This window comes from Ooceraea biroi, chromosome 5 (genome assembly GCF_003672135.1).
Source record: "Ooceraea biroi isolate clonal line C1 chromosome 5, Obir_v5.4, whole genome shotgun sequence".
Lineage (NCBI taxonomy): Eukaryota > Metazoa > Arthropoda > Insecta > Hymenoptera > Formicidae > Ooceraea > Ooceraea biroi.
Window position 1 is genome coordinate 4138458 of NC_039510.1, and position 24339 is coordinate 4162796.

Genomic DNA, 24339 nt, shown 5'->3' on the forward strand with positions numbered 1-24339 from the left:
ATTATTTCGAAGAAATTACAAGATGCATCAAAAAGTGAAATTTAAAAAAAATATCGAAGTTTCTTGCAGAAAGCGGGGACAGAGAAGAAGAAAGGAAAGAGAGAACATAATAAACGTGATAAGGTTAATAAGAAAAATAAGATTTTTTATTAATAAGATTATTAATAAGATATTTTATATGCTAAAGAGTATTGTTATCAAAGAGTAACATTATTTTCTTATTAAAATACTTTATGTTTTTTTTTATTTTATTATTATATATTAATACATATATAATATTATATATTATGCTTATAAGAATGTTTATAAACTTTCGTAAAACAAATAAACTGAATAAAATTAAAAATTAGAAAATTATTGAACTATATACCTTTAATTTTTTGTACGTATTTATTTTTTGTTTGTTGAAATTGTTTGGCATTTTATACAACAGGCTCGATATTTAATAATGTATTTTGTAGCCAATAATGAATTATATATATTTATAAAGGACCCTGCACAAATCTTATGGGAAATGGATCCCAGTCGAATCGGCTGAAAATTTAATATTGGCCAAAAAAGAAAGTTGTTTACTTTACAATATTAATTCAATATTAGAAACTGATCTGTATCCAATGTAAAAAACTTGGATATGTATTAGCCAATCTTGGCAAAAAAATGAAAGTAATCTATTGGTCCAATAACAAAATTCAATATTGGCTAAAAAAGAGAGCGCCTACTTTACACTATTGGAGCAATGTGGGAAATCACTACATAGTATAGTGGACTGACAAAGATCGAACCTTCTAAGATTCCTTCGTTCCTTCGAAGTCTTTCGAAGCTTCGAAAAAGTAACAGTCCTACTATATACCCAACAACATGAAAGATTGGACATATGTTGTTGCAATGCAGTTGTGCTACTAAGGTCATCCTCGTACTCACCGCCAGTCACCGTCAATGTTGCGAATTCGTACTCAGCCACAGCGAAGCCGGCATTGTTGTGAGCCGTGACGCGCAAGTAGTACCAGCTAGCCGGATCCAGGTCCAACACTACGAAGTTACCGCCCGGCTTGACGTTGTTCGAGACCTGGTTCCATTCCTGCTGATGCCTGGAGAACGCGAAACACGCATCTTTAACTACCGACTCCGACTACGTGGACCGGGTGTGCCAAACCGCCGCGTTCTATCGTTTCTTTATCGTCTTACTTCTTTTTGTGCTCGACGACGAAGTACAGCATGGGACAGCCACCGTCCGACCAGGCGCTCAAATGCAGGGTGATGCTGTTCGTGGATACCTCGATGAATCTCGCCGCTTCGGGGATGATCGGCTTCGAGCCCTTCGTACGTGTGTTTAGGATGTCTGAGGGATCGCCAGTACCAATTCTGCGAATGATTCTCGTAAGTAAAATTCTCTGTGACGTTAATTAGAGCAGTTTTGGTAATTAAGTTACCCATTATATGCCGTAACGTAGATCTGATAACGGGAACCACACCACAGGTTTTCAAGAGTGTATTTCTGCGCCGTGGAGCTGATCTGAACGGTCTCCCAGTCACCGAATTCGGGTTTATAATGAATCGTGTAGCCATGGATCGGTGCATTGTCGGTGGGATGCGGGCGCAGCTTCATCGTCAAGGAGTTTGTGGTGGTTGCGGTAAGAGTGACTTGCGGCGAGTGCGGGGGAGCTGTATACAGACCATTAATTTTATTAAAATTCGAAATGTTTCTATAATTTTATTAAATTCATTATTGACAGTATTAAACCTGAAGTATTAATTTTTTAATAGATAAAATTGAAAATTTGCATCCACGTACCGTGAACGACCAACTGATGAGTCACGGTGTCGTGTCCGAAGGAGTTTTCAACGTAGCAAGAGTATTCGCCAGCATCAGCGCGGTCGACTTCCTTGATAAATAGAGATCCCTCGGGCAGCTGTCTCAATCGATCACTCGGCTGGAGAGTGGCACCTCGTACCTTCCACGTTACTTCCGGTGCGGGCACGCCAACGGTGAGACACGGCAGCTTCACGTCTTCCTTGTACGTGGCGGTGAATTTGTCATCGAACGACGCGATCTTCGCCGGTACTATGAGAATAAAAATTAAAGTATAACAATTTACTTATGATCAGTTCTGAAAAATTATAATCGGTTTGTTTCGATTTCTCTCAAGATATTGTAATTAAATAAGAGTTAGAAATTTACTTATTTGAATTTTATTCAATTTTAAAAAGAAAAAATTTACCTCGAACGCTAGGTCCTAGCGTGACGATCTTGGAAGCTTCTCCTTCGCCGATATTCGTGCTAGCAGTCACCCAGAACTCGTATCTGCGTTGCTTATCCAGTCCAGACGCTTCGTGAGTGAGTTGATTCGGCGGTACCTTCTGACTGGTAGGTTCCTCTGCGTTATCGGCCTTGGTGTAAACGGTATATTGAGAAATAACTCCGTTGGGCTGGCTGGGTGGGCGCCATGAGATGAGAATGGATTCCGCGGACATGACCAGAGCTTTAATGGCGATCGGAGCTTCGGGTGCTGGAAATTAGCGCAGAAAATACTAGTAAACTAATGTATTCCATTAAAAAATGCCTGATAAATAAATTTTAATTACCGTCTTGTTCGGTCTGGCAGTGAATCGGTGCGGATTTGACGCCGTCTCCGCCGGAAGTGAAGGCCAGAACTTGCATGCTGTAGTTCGTATACTTTTTCAGGCCGTGCAGAATGGTCTCGCTGGAAGACGTGATCTTCGTGTCCTTCGTGTTCTCGTCATACCACGTGTCGGAGGGTCCATAGATTACCTGAAATAAGTATTTAAAGATTCTATCGTGAAAGATTTTTACATCTTTTTCTTCTCAAGTCGCGCTTTTACTAACTTTGTAGCCGGTGATCACGCCATTGGCCGCGATGAGAGGTGGTGACATCCAGGACACTCGAATAGTCTGAGATGTTAGAGTTGTGCAAGTGGTGTCGTGAGGTGGTTGCTCAGGTACGCCCTCCGCTGTGTGCTGTCTGCGTTCTTCGCTCATAGGGCCAGAACCGACCTTGTTGAACGCCTGAACCACCACGCCGTACTGCGTATAAGTCTTGAGGTTCATGATCTGCAAGTGGTGCTCCTTTCCATCTTCCTTGGAGAACTCGACGGTCTCGAACATGTACGGCTTGTCGGCTGATTGTCTATATCCAACGTAGTAACCAAGAATCTCGCCGTTCCAGTCTTCGCGTGGCGGCGGTTTCCATGTTACCTGGGTAATTCATAAAAATTGCATAAAATTATGTAATTTAGTTATTTAATTATCGCAATTCGTATTAATTTACTTAATTCGATTGATTTAATTTAGTTTATCGTGTTATTGTAGTTTTGAAGCCACAATTGCAACCGATCGTTACCTTAAGCGTGTGCTGATCGAGAGCGTCCACTTTGACGGAAGTCGGCGGGCCGCTAGGCGCTTCCTCGGCCGTGATGATCGTGACTGTGTCGGAAGGATCGGACGTGCCGATTTCGTTCTCAGCGACGATTCGGAGGTGATACGTGGTCGCGGGCCTCAAGTTGAACACTCCGGCTACATTCTGTCGAGAGCCAGGTACGAGCACTCGGTCGATGTCGGTTTCCCAGGAGCCCTTACTGATCTTGTACTCGATGACGTATCGCGTGATCGGGCTATTTCCATCGTAAGGCGCGGCCCATGATAACTGCACCGAACGCCCCGATTTATCCAACACCTTGAGACCATAGGGGACTTCCGGCACCTCTATAAAAAATTGTGCGAATTACATCGACATTCCAGACATTTAAAAAATATTTACTGATATTAATCGCATAAACCAACCTTGTACGATCATATTGATGCTGGTGTCGTCGCTGCCGAAGGCGTTCGTGGCCACGCAGGTGAACAACGCGGAATCGGTTCTCTCGGTTCGTTTGATGCTCAAGTCGGACAGCACTCCGTTGGCCAAGATCTCTTCGCGAATAGTGTAGCGAGGATCGCTCTTCGTGTCCAGTCTCTTGTTGTTCATGTTCCATAGAATGCCGATCGGTTTCTCTCCTTGCGCCTCGCATTGCAATACGGCTGGCTCTCCGCGACGAGCAGTCTGGTTTCGCAGTTTGATCTCGAATTGCGGAGGGGCTGAGAGATTGCAAGAGGGCACAACGTACAAAACTCGCCAGAAATAACAACGAGATGCGAGAGGTTACTGAAATATCGAAAACTCGAACCTTGAACCGAGATGAGAATGACGGCGGACAGGCCAGATCCGATGCCGTTGACAGCCTCGCAAAGGTAATAGCCTTCGTTCGTCTTTTGAATATTATTGATCGAGAGGGTGCCATCCTCCACGCTGATGTCGGGGTTGCTCAGTTTCAGGTCGGTGTAATCTCCCGGCGTATCCCCTGCGAAGCGGAATAAATTGACAATTAACGCTCGTGACTGGATTAAGAGACCGGCGTTTATCAGATCGTGGATTTGATAAGCGCGACTCACCAGCAGCTCTCTTCCATGTGACTTGCGGCTTGGGGAATCCGTCGGCTTTGCATTCGACTCGTGCGTCAGATCCCTGAGCGAATGCCTTATCAGTGGGCTCCAGAATCCAACGTGGAGGTACTGTTACAGAACAAACAGATTAGCCATAATGCTCTCTCGCGCAACGTGCGATTGTGCAGTATCCAGAAGCCAGTCGCTTGCACACTCGAGTCGCTTACTTTTGCGAAATCTTCAATTATGTTTATTTATTATCTCGATGGACTCAATATGTTATATTATATTAATTATAAAATATGACAATCTATTAAAGAAATAACTAATTCTTTCTTTATCGTGAAATCTATGATTAATATATGATACAAATTAATTCAATTTTTTAATTGAAAATTCTATATATTTTTAAACTGAATACATTTGCCGATTGAAAGTTGCAGTTTTAATATCATTAAAATCGGCAAAGACTCGACTCGTGGCAATTGGTTTTGTCGCGTGCAAAGGACAAAACGGCGACACGCTCCTGCTACTGCGATGAATGAATAGTCAGGCATGCGGGTTTTGAAATGATTACATATGCAGGTATCTAATGCATGAATAAAGAGAGAGATAGAGAGAGAGGAAGAGAGAAAGTGAGAAAGAGATAGAAATACAGACTAAAAGAGAGACTACGGATTCAGCTCAGAAGGAGCCCAAAGGCGTGCGTGCACAAAGCGCCATCGAATCTTTACTCGAGCACGGTGCGACATGCTGTACCGCGTTTACGAATAATACTCGATTACGCTCATCCACGTAATAAAGATGCATGCATAATTAAGTGTTCACTACACTACCACACACGCGTACTACTAAAATGAACAAGGCAAGACATGTGAGGTGAGGTGGCAAGGGTTCGAGGAGGGGACGTGTTCGGGGGACTTCATTCATAGGGCGAACGGAGGCTGGGGATGAATTCGTTAAGAGGGTTGACTTCTGAGATGTGGTTGGATGGTCGGTCGGTCATCTTAGAACAAGGACGCGTTTTGGCGCGACGGGGGTACGGTGAGGTATAAATCGACACTCGAACGTAACGAGACGAGACAGTAAAAATTGCACGTGAGAGAGAAAGTGAGATCCTACGCGATCCTGTGATCGCAAAAGGTGGTATTTTCGCTCTTGCACGACTCGGAATGACGAACAAATTCATCGACAGATGCGAGAGAGAAAGAGAGAAAGAGAAAGAGAGAGAGAGAGAGGGGGAGACACGGTAAGAATCTCGCGTGAAAAGGAGGTACGTCCTGAGCGTCGCGTTACTTCGCCGCAGGGATGGTGCCGAAGCCAACGTAAAAAGTTGCAGAGGAGCGGCTGACGATGACAGCTAGGTAACCAGGCGGGCAAAATAAACGACGAAAGCCCAACGGCTCGACAGAAGCTATTGATTCAACTCTAAGCAAACTCGAGGGACTTTGCACTGATCCTTGCTAGTTCGCTCGCTTGAAAAACCGATGGACAGTAAAGGCGGGATTTACAGCGTGAAATAAACGGCAAAGAGAAAGAGAGAGAGAAACAGAGAGAAAGAGACAGAAAGAGAGAGCGTAAAAGGAAAGAGGCAAGACAGCGGGAGAAAGATTGTACGCGCGAGAAATTCGTCAACGGCCTGGACGGAAGCAACGCGCTGCGTACAGTCGTCGAGTCGCGCGAGCAATTCCGCGTGAGATTCCAACTGAAATTCCAGAAAGCTTTCGCCAACAGGGAAACAACACACGATCAGCTTCAAGTCACAGCAACGATGAGTAAAAATGCAACCAATCAAGCCTGCACTCTGCAAATACTGCCGCGAGACCTGCGCGGCCTGCATCGTATTCTCATTCCGGTAACTTCGCTCAACGACGCTCAATCATCATTAATCATATCATCATTCTCAGTGCTCCGTTCTTTACTCAGGACCTAACCATGGACTCGTAAGGTTGCCTCGTAGACCGCCCTGCCCGACGGATTACTAGCGATACACGCGTAACATCCGCCGTGCTCCGGTGTTACCGGCTCGATCAGTAGTATACTCGTCCGTGGGCCGAGTTTCCCAAAGCTGTATCCCATGAACTGCGACAGCGGTCGGCCCTCGTGGGTCCAGGCGATCTCGATCGGCGTGTCGCCTACTAGCACCATGCATGCCAATTGGGCGGCCTGCCCGGCATAGATCGGTCGGTCTCCAAAATCGAACGGACTGATCCGTGGCAGGACTGCAACGGAATGCCAGGGTAGTTCTCGTGATCTCCGATCACTCTCTCCGAGTCCTTCGCGATCGATGCAACGCGATCGATGATCGTGTCTGTTTTCGCATCTTGTCTGTTGCAACGCGCTGCCGCGCGCTCGTCTGTAGCTTCATCGAGATCTAACAGTCTTCTTCGGTATCGACGCGAATAATCGACGGTACTAAATTAATCAAGGTATAATAAATCCATTAACGCACGGAGTCAGTAGTAATTCGGTAACCGAGTTGTCGAGATGAGAGAAGGGATACGGAGTGACAGAGAATGTGGCAGATGTGAGAGAAAGACAGTTCTGGACCGGGAAAGAGCGGGAGACACGGCGCGTCTCGTGATATCGACGGCTCGTACTTGATTGAAAACGGCTGACACATCAGCTGCGTGAAGTGATCGTGGGCACTAACTACTCGCGCTCGCCTATGCAAACCAGCTAAAAATGACTCGGCCTCGTTACAAGGAGGAGAACTCGCTACAGACAGGAGGATAGAGATTGTATGCGTCGAGCAATGCAGACTTCCAGATACACACATCTCGGTATAACGTCATCGCAACAGTCAGGGCAGACAGATTGGAGATTTTACGACGTACGGCGAAGCGGCAGCAAGGGTACAAAAGTCTACCGAACGCTACTTGACAAGATATATGGATGCACGTATATAATATATGTATATAAGTCTACAACCGAATAAAAGAGAGGGTAAACGTACCACTGCTTTCCGCTCAAATAGTAACACGCATTACAAAACGGTAGTACTCTCACTACGCGTACGCCCGTTAAACACCATCACATCATGCCGCGCGGTATCGCTTAGTGTCTCAAAGATAATATATATAATACATATGTACGTATGTAATCTTTTGAAATTTCTTTTTCTGTTTATCTCTTTCTGCTGGATGCTTTTGTGATCGTGTGTTCGTATTCTCTGTACCGTTCACTTTCAGGTGGGCGCTGTGCCGAGCACTACCCGCTGGATTATCGGCGACGCAAGCATACTCCCCGGCGTGCTCCCCCCTGACAGCGGGTATCGTCAGGGCCGAGACTCTATCCCCCAACGCGGTGATACCAACTCCGTCGCCTACTTCTAAGTGGCGGCCCTCGAACAACCACTTGAGCGAAATCGGCGTGTCCCCCTTCACGACCGCGCAATGGACGATTATCAGATCGCCGGAGTTGGCCTCGTCGAACGCGAACGGCTGCAGATGTGGAGCGACTGCCGGGAGATAGAGAACGGAACAGAAGCTAGAGACAACTGGCAAATAATCACACGAGAAAGAGACACGCGAGCGAGAACGAACGACCCGCTTATCGAGGTGGATCGCGATACCACCCGGGCGCCAATTATCCTGGTTCCCGATCGTCGTAACAGCCTGCTCTCTCGTATCTGCTCGCGTCCGCAGAAGCGCGGATCGCGAGCAAATCTTGAGACGCGACGGATATTTGAGCGGAAATAGGTTCTCATCGAACGAGCGTCTAGAAGCGGGAGAAGCGATGGTCTAGGACAGGTGGCGGAGTCGCTCAAGGGTGGATGAGGATGGTTTTCGCAGGGCTCAACGAAATATCGAGTATATCCTTGCGGATCGTTTTATGCACCGTTCACTATGAGATCGGCCGAAAGCTCGTGCCTGCCGGCAAGGTTTTCCGCGACACACGTGTACGTTCCAGCATGGGTCGCCTGGACGGATCCTATGCTCAGTATGGCGCCGCGTCCGCCCAGATCCACGATCGAGATTCCAGAGTGCGGCGAGATCGCATGACCGTTTAAGGTCCAACGGAGCTTCAAGGGTGGATCGCCCTCGACCACTGCGCACGGTACCGTTACTACTTGACCCGAGTTAAGCGGCTCCTCACCGAACGAGAATGGCAATAATTTCGGAATTACTGGAAGAGAGAAAGAGAAAGAGATCAGAGGAGGAAAGAAAGGATCTACGCCGCGGGTAGAACAGCGCGATTTGAAAATGTGAACATTGACGTCCGAGCCTTACTCCGTTCGTCCTCCTCTCGTTTCCTCTTGCTTCCGCCTTGCGAGTGTATCGCTATCACTCTGCGGCGATTGATTTGTTCTGCAGTTTCTGGTACCATACTCCTGATTACCGCGCGCGAATCTCATCGCGGATGACGAAAATAAAATCGAAAGAAAGGACAGGCGTGTGCAACCAAGAAGATCGAGAAACGTGGTGTTCGACGCTGGCTAAAATGACAGTAACGAACTCTAGAGAACACAGACACACGTCGTGCTACGAGCATAATATAAAAAGCGAGAGAACGAAGTGCAGAGGAACTCAGAGAAAAGTAACGACGTGGAGGATGAAGCTGTCAGGATGAAATCGGGATTTGTCAGAGGGTGTCAAAGAAAGAACGGGAAGGACGAGGGACAATTCGGCTGAATGCGGCTAAATCGCGGACATAGATCTCGTCGAGAGATGTACCATTCACGTCCAAGGTAGCCGAATGCGAGACCGATCCAGCCGCATTTGAAGCGACGCAGGTGTACTCTCCGGCGTGTCGCGCAGCCACCGATTCGATGGTGAGTTGTTTGACGCGCTTTCCGGTATCGGACACGATCACGTCGCTGTGATAAGACTGTATGGGACGGCCATCGAAGGTCCACGTGATCTCCAGAGGAGAGTCGCCCTTTGTCACCACGCACTGCACCGACACCAAGTCTCCGGCGTTAACGGGCTCGTCGCCGAAGGAAATCGGTCCTATCTGTGGGGAGACTGCGACACGAACGGCAAGATAAAGCACGATTCGAAAAATGTGGGAAAATCACGCGTGAAATTCAACGAGCGAATGCTCGGATCGTTTCAGCCTGCAGAGTTCGACAAAGATAACGAAGAATAATTCGACGAGTGGCTTCCGTGATTTTGTTTGAATTGGTATTTATTTTGGCACAACTCCAAGGTAGCGTCAGCTAGCATATCAATTGGACACCATGCCGAATGATAGTTGATATAGCCTTATCTCAAAACTCGGAATTTAAAGCAGATTTCAGTCGTGGTAGCACCACAGTAAAATGATCACTAGTCACAGTTTCCTTTTTTGAATTAATTTATTAACGTCCAAATATAATTGGCGAGGCGAACTATGTTTCCAGTCGATCGTGATAGATATACAGGGTGAGGCACCTAAAACAGGCCACCTGAATATCTCGGCTGTTATTGGTGATAGAAAAAAATGTGTCAGACCAAACTTGCATGATTTGTTCTAAATAGTTTTTTATTAGGTGGACGCGTAGAGGTCGTATGAAGGTAAACTTCGTTTTTTTAAATGGTATGATATGTTTTTTTACGTACCATCTAGTAGAGCGTTTGAAGATGCGCACATTGATCTACGGGTCAAAATCATTCAAGGTCACTGAAGGCTAAAATTTCTAAGTGCTAGAACTTTTTCATTTCTGAGTTTACGGTATTTTCAATAGCAGAGAACTCTAGGCAATATAAAAAATATAGATATCAATAACTCAGAACTTCGCGGAAAAAGAAAAAATTTCTAAGGGCTAGAACTTTTTCATTTTTGAGTTTACAGTATTTTTAATAGCAGAGAACTCTAGGCAATATAAAGTAAATTATTTTCCCTTGCAGTTGGCCTTCAGTGACCTTGAATGATTTTGACCTGTAGATCAATGTGCGCATCTTCAAACATTCTACTAGATGGTACGTCAAAAAACATATCATACCATTTAAAAAACGAAGACCTTCATATGACCTCTACGCGTCCATCTAATAAAAAACTATTTAGAACAAATTATGTATCCCTCGAAACCATGCAAGTTTGGTCTGACACATTTTTTTCTATCACCAATAACAGCCGAGATATTCAGGTGGCCTGTTTTAGGTGCCTCACCCTGTATATGGCCCATGATAAGATTTTTTATCCGACTTGGATTGTCTAAAAATGACTGTACAATTCTCGAAACGAGATTTAACGTATTGCGAGGCTTTCTGGAAAAAGTCATCGGAATCACCAAAAAGTGAAACAAATAATTAGATCGGAGCGCGATATATTGATACTTAAAATAAAATCGATAACTTGTTCCGAAAGTGTTTCCAAACATCTCGCAAATCGCAGGATATTGGAATATATATAATTTCTAACATATTTAACGGCATTGAATGCTCCGAAATATAACGCAGTCTAGACTTAGAATGCAAACTATCCCCAAACAGTATTAAGAGTGAGTATAAATGCAGAGCGAAGAGAATGAAATTACGGATCTCTGTCCAAGGGTCGATTTTCTAAATGAGTATAGCAAGATCAGTGAGTTTAGAACTTCAGCGATTTGTATTGATTGGAAAGGATAGATTCTGAAGTATTTTGCGGGATGAAAAGTGCTGGCGTAGTGACACTACGTCTTAACATGCGGCTTTCCAGTACCGTTGACCGATAGGATGGCAGAACGGCTGACGGATCCGACCAGGTTGCTCGCGACGCAGCTGTATTCGCCAGCATGACGGGCGGTCACGGATTCAATGGTCAGCACGGATGTCTTTTTCCCGGTATTCGTGATTGTTACGTCCGGATGAGTGAGATGCGTTATGAGCTCCCCATTGAGACTCCACCGTATCTCGATCGGCAAGTCACCCTTCAAGACACTACACACTGCGGAGACTTGCTCACCCCAATTAGCCGGTTCTTCGCTGATGGAAAATGGAGCGATTTGCGGTGCGACTGGAAACAATCGCAGAAAGCCGTCAGTATACCGTGCACATAAACGGCGCGTGTATCCTCCTCGGTCAACGAGACTTACGTGGATGCTGTCGTGAGCAAACGTACCCCGCTTTTATTCGATAAAAATATATTTATCAAATTATGAAAGATATCCGTACGCTATCGATTGCCAATTATACCTCACGCGATGGGACATTTTTACAGGAGTGTCGCGTCATCGCTGCATACGCGAGGAAAGGAGAGCGGTGCCTCGTTCAAGCACGTGTGCTTGCAAGCAGAGCAGAGACGGGGACTCGATCCTTCGATCGTACAGCGAGCCACTTCGTTTCATGCAGTGCTGTACCGTTCACAGCCAAGGTAGCAGAGTAGCTGGTTGCCCCGGCTGCGTTCGAGGCTGTGCAAGTGTACTCCCCGGCGTGTCTCGGGCTCACGGCCTCGATAGTCATCACGCTGACTCGCTTGCTGTTTCTCGAGATAGACACGTCCCCGTAATTCTCCTTCGTGATCGGTTCGCCGTTCAGCGCCCACGACACCTCGATCGGCAGGTCTCCCTTCACGATCGTGCAGACTGCAGAGACCGCCTCTCCCCAATTCGCGGGCTCGTCGCCGATCGAGAACGGTGCGATCTGCGGAGCGACTGAAAACGATTTTCCAATGCCTGGTAAGACCCATTTGCGGAATATCTGAGTGTCGTCAGAGAAACCGGCACACCGACGCGCATCTTACTTCATGATTTGCGCGGTGTACATCCCTCTATGCTATTCGGCTTTCCTATCTTTCACGATTCTCATACAAGCAATAAAATACAGTTTCAAGAAGAATGTGAAATTAATCAAGAGAGGATACATCGTAGCGTCGTTGATATCGAACTCCGTGCGGTAGCGAGATCCCCGCGGTCGCTGCAAACACGCGGATGACAGCAGACGACAGGCAGACGCGGTTCTCATCGACCCCCGTACTCGACGAAACGCGCGAGAACGTTGAAAAGATTATGAGCGCGCGGGTGAGGATTGAAGAGGATGATGAAAAGAAGGGACGCCTTGTCTTTGTCCAGCGGATAAAGAATAGTCGGGACACCGGTACGATATACTCGTCTATACATGCGTGTTACCATTCACTGCCAACGCGGCCGTGTGGCTGGAGGCCCCGGCTTTGTTCGACGCGGTGCAAGTGTACTCGCCGGCGTATCTCGCCGCGACGGCATCGATCGACAAGACGCTGAGACGCTTGCTCTTCGTGATAGAGAACTGATCTGTATGCTCGGCGGATATCGGCTCGCCGTTGAACGCCCAGGCAATGTCCATCGGGAAGTCCCCCTTGAGAATGGAGCAGGTGGCGGAGATCGCCTCGCCCGAGTTCACCGGCTCGTCGCCGAACGTGAACGGGAAGATCTGCGGAGCAACTGCGATCGCGGATCGCGCGTGAGAAATTCGACGATCCACCAGACGAGTGTCTCCCGGATGGAATCACCTCGCGACTCGCTCGCGAACGATCGTCGGGATTAATCACGTCGGACGATTAGGAGCGGCGATTAAGGGTGTCGTGAGGCTAAGACGATGCGATGAGATGTGGGTGATTTGCGAATAAATTATGAGATCGCAGCGTGATGGATTTTAGGCAAGTGCTGGTTTTAGCGACGTTTAGCTGGCGTGCAGGTGTACTTCTGGTGATACGTAGGTAGGTACCGTTGACGGCGAGGGTGTCCGAGTGGCTGACGTTGCCGGCTCTGTTCGTAGCCACGCACGTGTACACGCCCGCGTGCCTCGCAGCCACGGATTCGATGCTGAGGGCGCTCATATGCTTATTAATCCTCGTGATCGTGATATCCGAATCGTGCGGATTAATCCGATCGCCGTTAAATTTCCAAGTGATCTTTACGGGAAAGTCGCCCTTCGTAATGGAACACGTCGCCGAGACCATGTCACCCCAATTCGCCGGTCCGTCATTGATCGCGAAAGGCCCTATGTGCGGCGCAACTATAATATCACGATAAAAGACGATCAGGCAAACTTCGCAGAGCAAAGTTCTATGTAAAACCATAGCGTCGGACCTGCAATCTTAGAGTACAGCTGAAATATGTCACCACGATGCTTCCTGATACCGCTGAAATGGAAAGAACAGATGTCGACGAGATTGGTTTGTGTAACGGTTCGGTGATTCTGTTTCGCGCCTCCGTGCGAAAGAAAGGAATTGACGGGAGATATCATGTGGGAATGATAAACCGCTCGACGCATGCACGATATACAGGGTGAGGTGAGAGAAACTACGCGATGCACAGGACGTGGGAAGGCCTTAATACCGTTCACGGCCAGTGATGCGGAATAACTCGTTCCACCAGCAACGTTGCTAGCCGTGCAGGTATATTCTCCCGCGTGGCGCGCCGTCACGGCATCGATCGTGAGCAGACTGACGCGCTTGCTGGTACTGACTATGGATATGTCGGGGTGATCCCGAGAAATCGGCTCGCCGTTGTGCGCCCACTCGATCTGGATCGGATGATCACCCTTCAACACCGTGCAAGTCACGGTGATGGTATCCCCCCAATTAGCCGGCTCGTCGCCGATATCGAACGGCATAATTTCCGGGGCAACTACGGAAGTATCTTAATTACAGTTCTATTCTACTGCTGCAGTGAATTTTAAAATCTGATATTCAAATTTATGGTTCGGCCCGTCGGAGCCTTCGTCGAATCTAAAGAACGCGAGGAACGTGACGGGACCTCTCGGGATTGAGTGTGTGAACGGTGTTAGTGTCGAGCTACATGAGCGGATGCCTCGTACATGCACCGGAGAATTAATAAGAGTTTCGAAGAACGTCGTATTGTACCATTGACGGCTAAGGAAGCAGAATAGCTCGTCCCACCAGCGGCATTAGTGGCCACGCAGGTGTACTCTCCGGCGTGGCTCGCCGTGACAGCGTCGATCGTGAGGAGGCTGACGCGTTTGTTGGTGACGATCGTTATATCGGAAAAATCGTGGGAGATCGGCTCGCCGTTGAGCGCCCACTCGATCTGTATCGGATGGTCTCCTTTCAGGACGGTGCACGTCGCGGTCACCGTCTCTCCCCAATTCGCCGGTTTCTCACTGATCACGAAGGGCGCAATATCCGGAGCAACTACAGTAGATAGAGATCGTGCAGCGACTGATCACGAAACGAGTAAGAATAACGCGACGTTTACGATCCGAAAAACCTCGAAGACCGCGATCGACCATTGACGACGAATCGGGAAAGGGGCGGGTAAAGGGTGTTGCAGGGAATGCGCAGGGTTCAAAGGGTAAATGATGCACAGGGAATCTCTCGGGCGAGATGTACCGTTCACAGCTAAGATCGCCGAATGGCTGGTCGCTCCGGCTTTGTTCGACGCCGAGCACGTGTATTCTCCTGCGTGTCTCGCGGCCACGGACTCGATGCTGAGGATGCTATTCTTCCGCGTGGTCGCCAGAATATTAATGTCCGAACGATCTGGCCGGATCGGCTCGCCGTTCAACGCCCACGTGATCTCGATCGGCAAGTCACCCTTGAGGATGGCGCACACCACGGAAATGGAGTCGCCCCAGTTTGCTGGTTCCTCGGCGACAGCGAACGGTGCGATTTGCGGTGCGACTGCAACGTGTTACTACGTGTTCAGTTTCCTCTCTCTTTTTAATTCGCGCAAATCGTGTACGACATCGTGCCGTTATCTCGACGCGACGCACGCAAGATCAGAGAAAGGTTCGAGGGGGAAATGAATGAAAATGATCAGGACAGTTTGCTGCGATGACCGCTGCGCTGTCGTTTTTCCATTAAACGTTCGATAGCGTAAGTTTCGATCGGAAAAGGGAGGAAAGAATAAAGGGGAAGATTTCGGCAAGACCGGCATTCCTTTGTAACGGCTGTCGTAAGTACCGTTGACTGTCAACTCCGCGGAATAAGTGGTCGCACCAGCAGCATTGGAGGCAACGCAAGTGTAAGTGCCCGCGTGACTCGGACTCGCAGAATCTATGGACAGCAGGCTGTTCCTCTTGGTGGTGGTCACGGATATTCGATGGGTCTCCTCGATAGGCATTCCGTTCAACGCCCACGTGATCTCTAACGGGGTGTCCCCGTTCACCACCGTGCAGACCGCCGAAACGGAATCGCCCCAGTTCACCGCCCTGTCGGCCATCTCGAAAGGGGCGATACGCGGCGATACTGTCAAGTTACAGAAACGCTACTTCATACCGAACCGGAAGCGGGACAAGCGAAGTATGACGCGCGGGAAGAGGAGGCTTGGAAATAGCAGATCGCACAAAATTTCGGTCCCCTGAACGATCCTGGACAATTCGTCGTCTCTCGAGACTCGCTTGAAGGCATTCTAACGTGCGGAAAAAGAAATGATCGCCACACCACTCTAAAGCACATCTCCGCTACTGACGCGTGACTGTCACCAGTTACATCTCAAAGCTGCGCTGCATTACCGTACACGCAAACGTTCTTTTTCCTGGGTGCCACGAAGCGCTAAGGAAAGCATAGCCCGGTGTCTACGTGCGTCCAACCAACCACCCAACCGTCATTGATTCTGAACTGGACAAGCGTACCGTTCACCGAAAGAACCGAAGAGTGGGTAGCGGTTCCGGCCGTGTTGCTCGCAGTGCACGAGTACTCGCCCGCGTGTCTTGCGGCTACCGATTCGATCGTCAGCGTGCTGGCCCGTTTGCTACTCCTGCTTATCACTATGTCGGGATTGTCGTAATTGTGCTCGTCGAATGCGCCATTCGCGGCCTCGATCTCGCGCCCGTTAAACGACCAGACCACGTCGATAGGCAGGTCGCCTTTTATCACGGCGCACTGAACGGTCGCCATCTCTCCCGCATTGGCCGCTTCGTCACCGAAGCTGAAGGGCGCCAGTTGCGGTGCCACTGCAACCGCGAAGGGCACACTCTTGAGTGAATCACACGTGGGAGCTTCCGGGAGTGGCACCACGAACACTCGCGGTAACAGGATTAACTGGTGCCGCCAAACCAAAGTCAGAACTAAACGGAACGACTCACGAAAGCGCTTCCAGATTTCCAGAGGGAAGATCGAGGAACGGGAACGGAGAACGTTACTCAAACGGAGGACATCGAACAACAGTGTGACGATAAAGCGATACGGGGAAATAGTTTAACGGAAAAAAAATTTAAAAAAAAGAGAGAAGACTCAGAAACGCAGGCCATCATTTCGCTGTCTCTGCGGGATGGACCTTGCTTGTCGCTTGCTGCCGTCATCTTGGGCGATAATCTCGCTCCTGCGGGATTACGTCAAGATCGAGATTGCCGCCAACGACGACGACAGCGAGCGAGCGGTGATTACTCAATCGATATTACTGCGGAAGTACAAGAAATTACAAGAGAGTAACGAAAGTGCGATTACAGGTGTAAGGCGATAAGTTGTCTTTTTTTTACATATACGAGCGCGGTACCGTTCACCGATAGTACTGCGGTGTGACTGTCAGATCCGGCGGCATTGGTCGCAGTGCATTTGTATCTTCCAGCATGTCTCGCCGCCACGCTGTCGATGCTCAAGAAGCTGACCCTCTTATTGTTTACGATAGTAACGTCCGGCCGACTCGAGTCGATCGGGATGTCGTCGAATGTCCACGTCAATTTTACGGGGAAGTCGCCCTTGACGATTGTGCAAGTGACCGACAGCATCTCGCCGGAGTTGAGAGGATCGTCGCCGAAGGAAAACTGGAGTATCTGTGGCGCGACTGCGCGAACGGCAAAGCGGCACAGACGGAAGGGCGTGATAAGAGACAGAGAAACGTGAGAGTGGATGTGTATGTGTATGTGTGTGGGCGAAGGGAAAAACGACGTACTTTTGTTTCGTATTTCGCATAACGTTACACGAATAAAAAATTCTATACGTATTTAACGTAACGAGAAAACGGAAAGAACGAAAACGTCAGAATTCTAAAATTATTAAACTGTTAGTAACGAAATAGTAGTGATTAATCGAACATGATAATAGAATGTCAGTGTATAGCATTTGCGTAACCGTGTGCGAGGATATTTAGTGACCAGTTACGATAATCGATGGACGATTATCGCATGCTTCGGGGAGAAACGAAGAAGAACGAGGAAGATGATGCATGGTAGTAGGCAGAGAGATGGGCGAGCATTCATTTCTTCTTCATGGGAATCGGTTGCATGTACCGTTTACAGCCAGATGAGCCGTGTGCGTGGTGGCACCGACACGATTGGACGCAGTACAGGTATAATCGCCGGCGTGTCTGGCCGCGACCGATTCGATAGTTAAGACGCTGTTCTTTCGGTTCGTGCTGCCTATCACGACATCCGAGTCGTGATTGTCGATTGGCGTCCCGTTAAAAGCCCACGTTATTTCGATGGGCTGATCGCCCTTCGTGACGGAACAGGTAACTGAGACCAGCTCGCCCCAGCTGGCCGGTTCGTCCCCGAAAGCGAAAGGCAGTATTTGCGGGGCAACTGGAAAGAGCGACTGGGAGAAACGAAACAAGAAAGAGCAAGTGTGGGTTCGTAACGATCGAGGAACCCCATGATTGCGGACGTTCGTCTCGGAATCATTGAAATCGAGTGGCGATGGATCGGTAGACGTGGTTGGTATGGCGGTGGAATATGTTGTGTAACTCGTCGTTTGGCAAGGATGGCGGATGATTCGGGCTACTGGAAGGTACTCGAGGTTCGGTGTACAACAATTATGCACATCGGATTCGCGATTGCGACGGGAACCGTGCGGAGGGGAGTGAGATCGTACCGTTGACGGTCAAAGTAGTCGATCGACTGACGGAACCGGCCAGATTCGACGCGGAGCAGGCGTATTCCCCGGCGTGGCGCGCCGAGACGCCGTCGATGCTGAGGGTGCTTAAGTGCTTGCTGATTCTGGTGATCGTGATACCCGTGTCTTTCGACGTGTCGATCGGTACGCCGTTGAACGCCCACGATATGTCCATGGGCATGTCGCCCTTCAGGATCGAGCAGGGCACTGACGCGGAGTCTCCCCAATTGGCGATCTCGGCATTGAAAGCAATGGGTAGAAGCTGCGGCCCGACTAGAAGGCAATCGGCAGGTGAACGATCATGCTTCGTTCCATGTGAAACGTTCTGCGTAACTGCGGATCACGCTCGGTGGTTCTAGTAGACACCTGTGTGCGCGTCGATCAACCGTTCGTCCATCATTCGTTCATCGTCGTCGACGCGTTTTGGGGGATCTCGACAGGCGGAGGATGCGATAACACTGACGTAGAGAGGGTGTGAGAAACGAGGGAGCAATGCTGGTGGTGCTTGCTGAGTCTGAGTGCAGGGACGTGACGAAAGGTGGCAAAACGCAACTGAAGAGTCAAAAGAAAAGGCTGTGTTCTCTAGGAACAGATCGTGTAGTCCCGAACCATTGACGGTGAGGACGGTCGAGTGGGACGACGTTCCAGCCGCGTTTTCGGCGGTACAAACGTACTCCCCCGCGTGTCTCGCGGTGATGACCGAGATCATGAGCATGCTAACGCGATCCGCGACCTTCTTCGCGAGCACGCCGGACGAACCGCCCATCTCTTCTCCGGGATAGCTCCAACGTATGTTCAACGGCAGGTCGCCGGATGGCACGATACACTGCAGATTCGCAAACTCCCCGGCGTTCATCGGTAGCTTCGTGAACGCGAACTCCTGAACGACGGGTGGCACTGGGGATGGAGGAGCGATGTATGGATGTGTACGATTAGGTGTCGCGCACGTGTCTATCCGCATTTGCGTCCGCGTCATACACCATTTTCATGAGTGTTACAGACACGTTACGTTAACATTGTTTTAACATCAATATTAACTGTTGATCGAAGAAAATTCAAGATTTCATTTAGTATTTTATTTCAACGATGCAGAGAGTGTCTATTCACGCGCTTGGTGTCTGTAACACGCACGAATGCATGGTACTTGTTGCTGCACGAGACGGACACGCGATGTGAGAAGAGATCTGAATTGAAAACAAGCGCATCAGAGTTCTTACTGACGATTCAGTCGGCCACCGCCATACCAACTCCCGAACTTTCCACGAGTGAGTGCGTGTCCTCTTTGTGGATCGACGTACGTTTGCTCTACGTTATTAAATGTGGTCGCAACGCCGTCAACGGGATCGTTCGTGCGCGTGTCCGAGTCCGTGCCCGTGTCCTACATACAGTCGCACCCTTTAGAATCTATGACACGTTTTCTATAATACGCGAATGACACCCTCAAAAAATATTCGTCGACACCCTTTGGCTCGGCAATGCGGTCATCGATATATGGGGCGATGCGACGTGACAAAGTTTAGCTACAAAGGACACGACAATCCGCTGTAAAGAGAATAGCTGCAAATAAATATTCGCTATTCTAACATTATCGTATATCTCGTCGGTTGCTACTCGATCGATGGCTGCAAATGTCAGTGGTATCCTGTTTTCGAAAATATATTGCTAGACACGCTATTTTGCTAAAGAATTCATTAAATGGAACATGAGAGATAAGTCGTTTCGCGTATCTGCTTAAAAGTATCAAAATTGACGATTGGATGTAAACACGTTCTGATTTACTCAAATTTAATGAAATATTCGCGATATTTTTCAGATATTTATCAGTATCGAATAAATTTTATGTCAATTCTGTTAAACGTCAAAAATTATTTAAATAGTAAGATATTACTTTGCATTTTTGTAATTATTAATCCGAGTAATTGCGAGTAAAAGATTAATATTTATTATAAGATCCGGTATCAAAGTATCGATATTACGCGAAATGACATAAGGGAGTAAAATTTCGAACTTACCCATAACTTGAACTTCCAGAGTTCCACGTGCGCTGTAGCCCTGTGCATTACGTGCTACACAGGTGTAGGTTGCTTGATCGCTCATTCGTTCGACGTTTTCAATGATGAGTGTGCCATTGGGGAAAACTTTTTGCTTTCTGTTGATCGGCAGAACTCTGGTATCTCGCTCCCAGACGATACTCTCGATCGGATATCCAGCAACGGGGCAAGTGACTCGCAGAGTCTCTCCAGCGACGATAGCCTTCTTGTCCATGTGACGAATGAACGGTAATCCGTAAACGTTGAGACGTGCAGAATGTTCAGCAGATCCAACCTGTGAGGAAATTTCACGATCACGCACTTTTCTATGAACGTTTTTAAAAAATTTCAAATTGCTTCTGTGAAAATTAACCGATAAAAGAAAATGAATAATAATATCTAATTTCTTGTTAAAATTATATTTCTATAAATTTTGATAAAGAATATTGTGAAATACAGTGGCACCGACCTTCGATGCAGCGATGCACTTGTATAGTCCACCATCATTGGTATGGATGCTCGAGATATTCAGATGCGACACGACATCACCGTTGACTGTGACGTATTGGCCCACTTGCAGTCTCTCAGTGTTCGACAGGCGTTTTCCATCGAGTTCCCAGGTGATTTCGGGAGTAGGATTTCCGCTGGCGACACAGTTCAAAAACATGCTCGGTCCGGGCTGAAGAGTCTCTTCGGCAAAGGCTTGACGAATCTGTGGCGGCTCGACTATCGATGATCAAAAAAGTGAGAAGATAATACCACACAATCATCTCGCTGTCTTTTTAATCATGTTTGTTACGCCAATTTTTCCAATTAACGATTTAGAATTCGTTTAATTGATGCTTTAACAAGGAGTACAATGATCGCGTCAAAGAAACTTAATTTCGATAAATTATTGACAACAATAAAAATGGGAAAATATGTCAAATTCAAGAAAATCCTCCAGAGTATAACATATTTATGACATATTTCCACAAATCTAAATGTTCAAAAACTTTAAAGTGATATAACGATATAACTTACATCTTCCACCAAGTTTCAGCTCAGCCGTTGCTTGCGCGCTTTCCTGGTCATTTCTAACGAAGCACTGGTACATTCCCTTATCCTCCTTCTTCACGCTCTCGATCCTGAGCACGCGATCTTCCAGTCCAAGAGGTTTTCCATCCTTAAGCCAGGAGATGGTCTTGATTGGGTTGCCTTGGACGGTGCAGGTGAAAGTCGCGGGTCTTCCAAAATCGATGGTCTGAGTGCTCGGCTCGATTTCCGCAGTCAGTGGTGCCGTGACGGTCAAGACAGTCTCCACGCTCTCGCCACCGACGGAATTGTTAACGATGCAGAGATATTTGCCGGAATCTTCGACTCGTGCTTCACGGATGATCAGAGTGCCGCTGACCTGGCGTACGCGCTCATTCAACTGGACCGGCTGACGCCTCGACGTACCCTCGATGAACTTGTACCATCTGAAAAGAGAGGATGAGAACTGCCGATTTTCACGCTCACGACGGAACGAGATTCGTTCCGTATCTTCCTTGTTTTTTTCATTTATGCAAATCAATCTCGCAAAATGGAACAAGGAACTGCTACAACCAGATTTTAATCAATTTCGTTTCAATCAATCAAGTTCTTCTACACAAATTATTCGTACATGAAAATGATTTTTTAACAGAAAATGCTTTTCTTTACTCTAAAATGAAATAAAAGACAGACGGCAATGAATTTTGACAAGTGCGATAACGTGATTTGCTCCATTCTACGCTATTATGCCTTATTCTACACGCGGGGCTTTGGGCGTCTCTGGGCACGGCCTTCCATTTCTTCTACCAACCATTCGGTGTCGCGTCTCTTACGCGAGATAATTTTGTACAAGAACAAAACCATAATTCAAGAAGAAAAATAAGACATTTCTACTGCAGCCTTACGATCGAGAAGCGATGCAGGCAGGGACGCAACAGAAGAACAAGGATTGGCGGCGACGACGGACGATGGAAAGCGTAAAACAAAAATGCGTAAAAACGCGAGGATTCCTAAGGGCGGGAAGGTGTGAGGCGACTGCAACGTGAAAGCAAGTACGAACGACACTATTCGATTCTTCGTGATGTGCGATCTCGGAGCGACGACTGTTCGCAACGACAATTGTAAGACAAAGGAGAGCGGAAAACAGAAACGCCAATAATCCAGAAAATAATAACCAAGTAACCAAGCGATCGTAGCAACGGTCCTTTGATTGTCTGGGCTGTTGGATTGGCAGGTGCTGGTGGTGCAGGGGATCACTTTCGCACTTCTCCAAGTAACGATATCTCACGTAACGACGTTGCAGCGCAAAATCGTTTCGAGATTTTCTCCGTTCGAACAATGAATCTCAAAATTGGCGGACGATCGTTTCGCTTGGAGCTACGAAGTGTTGCGGAGGACACACGCTGGTGGTGAACGGATGTAGAGCGGTCGGTCGGGCGGGCAGGAAACGTGAACTGGTGAACTGGCGGTACGCTTAATGGCGATAGTGCAAAACTGGACGACGTGAAATAACGTTAAGGCTCGATCCTCCTCAGTCACTCAGTCACACACGCGCAACGAGTAAACGCAAGGTGAAACAAACGATCCGCTTCTTTACCTTTCCTCTTGAACGAGTGAGAGAGAGAGGGCGAGGGGATGAATTAACACGAGCGGATGAACGGAGGCACGAGACGGCGGCGAGGACTTACCAGCCAGATATTGTGGGACTTATTTGGAGGTGTGCAGGTGTAGGGCAACATTGACCGCCCCATCGATCGGGTGACACCCTCTCGGACCACCCGGATCAGCATCGAGGATACCGGGGGAGCAGAGGGCCCGCATCCTTTTCGAGGTCGCGCATCCGTCACCTATCTCGAGGGTTGCGCCGCGGGGGAGGATCCAGTTGGCACTGAAAACCAACACGTCCGATTGGCCCCGGATCAGGGATACACATTTCGTCGATTAACGCTATCGTTTGTGTGTGTATGTGTGTATTGCACCGTGTATTTTCAGTCTTGGAGCTCAGTGAGGCCGCTAGATTGTCGCGCGAAAATTGAGAGCGTCTACTCTTCCCAGATGAGCCCTTGGTTCCATCCATTACTACATAAGCTCTGTTCTAATCTACGCTCTCTCACGTTCGCTCCCTCTCTCTTTCGCCTTCTGCACGTTCTCTACGCTCTTCCTCTCGCACGTCTCGCACCGAGTCTTAACGGTAGCTCTAATATCTCCTTCGTAATCCTGGCGTTTACAATGTACCCCTATGCCCCTTGTGGAAAACGTGTCCTTTCTCTCTTCTTGCCCCTGAATTTTACGGTACCGCCACCCGACACGGGGTAGAGGGTAAGGATGGAAAATATCAAATGTGAATCACAGGATCTGTGCCCCGCGGAGCGTGAAACTACGTCCAAATCAGGGAGAATAGTTAGAGATCTTATACGGAGGTGTGTGTACCTAGTTATCGGGGCAGGAAAGCCTTGTGCCGCACACGCCAGCGCCAGAGACTCGCCCTCTACCCCGCGGTACTTAAGACCGTCTCCAGTCGCCTTTGGGGCGGTACGACCAGACGGTTCTGAAATTAACAGATTGCCCAAAGTGAGAGCTTCGTCTCTTCATTCCAATTTTTCATTTTATTTTCGTTATTTTATATCCCGTAACCGGTGCGCGATCCTTGAATCCGAGCAATTAAGAGTGTGATTATACGTACCCCATTACGTACGCCAATGCGTTTGTCCTGGCCCGACTCGATAGTATTGTCGCATGCAATTTACTCACCTGACAACGATGCCAATCTCGCCAGATGGTGAACGAATGTGAATAGCGCGTTGCAATAATCTTAGATCTGACAATTTATGACATGACGTTTATACATGACAATCGTGAGATTGTAATATAGGATAATGCGTCAAGACAATCAAATTTTTGATGCTGCACGTCATGTAATAAATGTTAGATGTAGATTTGATTACTATTAGATGTCTACTTAATTTCACGAAACAATTACTGTGCTCATTTTTATTCTCTGTTATTCAGTAAAAGCAGAATCCTCACGTGGACACTCAACGTTAACGAACAGCTGTAACTTAATTCGATTGACAGCGATGAAGATGACGACGACGACGATGAAGAATGGAAGGAAAACGGAAATAAATTTCGAGAGCGGCTCATCGTCTACCTTGTGATGGGTGCAGGATATCCTTGGAGCGA

The 24339-nt window shown here is 48.0% G+C and overlaps 2 protein-coding genes across 33 annotated transcripts in view; both read right to left on the bottom strand.

The window, feature by feature from the left end:
• LOC105287780 (Down syndrome cell adhesion molecule-like protein Dscam2) overlaps positions 1-24339 on the bottom strand; it is a 68055-nt gene that overhangs the window by 9718 nt on the left and 33998 nt on the right. For 11 of the 32 annotated variants that reach the window (XM_026969773.1, XM_026969767.1, XM_026969768.1 and 8 more), the window contains 15 exons: positions 21166-21602; positions 20612-20868; positions 20125-20437; positions 11703-11996; positions 4451-4570; positions 4186-4359; positions 3800-4096; positions 3360-3721; positions 2846-3214; positions 2584-2770; positions 2220-2507; positions 1793-2062; positions 1431-1662; positions 1186-1362; positions 922-1088 (listed from right to left, as the gene is read on the bottom strand). In XM_026969773.1, the coding sequence (XP_026825574.1) occupies positions 922-1088; positions 1186-1362; positions 1431-1662; positions 1793-2062; positions 2220-2507; positions 2584-2770; positions 2846-3214; positions 3360-3721; positions 3800-4096; positions 4186-4359; positions 4451-4570; positions 11703-11996; positions 20125-20437; positions 20612-20868; positions 21166-21602 (3944 nt within the window). Of the gene's footprint in view, positions 1-921; positions 1089-1185; positions 1363-1430; positions 1663-1792; positions 2063-2219; positions 2508-2583; positions 2771-2845; positions 3215-3359; positions 3722-3799; positions 4097-4185; positions 4360-4450; positions 4571-8281; positions 8570-9117; positions 9409-11065; positions 11360-11702; positions 11997-12470; positions 12762-13658; positions 13950-14185; positions 14474-14671; positions 14963-16086; positions 16237-16778; positions 17067-18721; positions 19010-20124; positions 20438-20611; positions 20869-21165; positions 21603-24339 lie in introns of all 32 variants that reach the window. The other 21 variants (XM_026969774.1, XM_026969784.1, XM_026969775.1 and 18 more) reach the window with 10 other exon arrangements.
• LOC113561991 (Down syndrome cell adhesion molecule-like protein 1 homolog) lies at positions 17890-18470 on the bottom strand. The gene has a single exon (XM_026969790.1). It carries the CDS (start codon positions 18291-18293, stop codon positions 18033-18035), a length of 261 nt encoding a protein of 86 aa, XP_026825591.1. The 5' UTR covers positions 18294-18470; the 3' UTR covers positions 17890-18032.

Coding starts and splice junctions, on each gene's coding strand:
- LOC113561991 (XM_026969790.1), bottom strand. CDS start 18,293: ATGCCCATGGACATATCGTGGGCGTTCAACGGCGTACCGATCGACACG.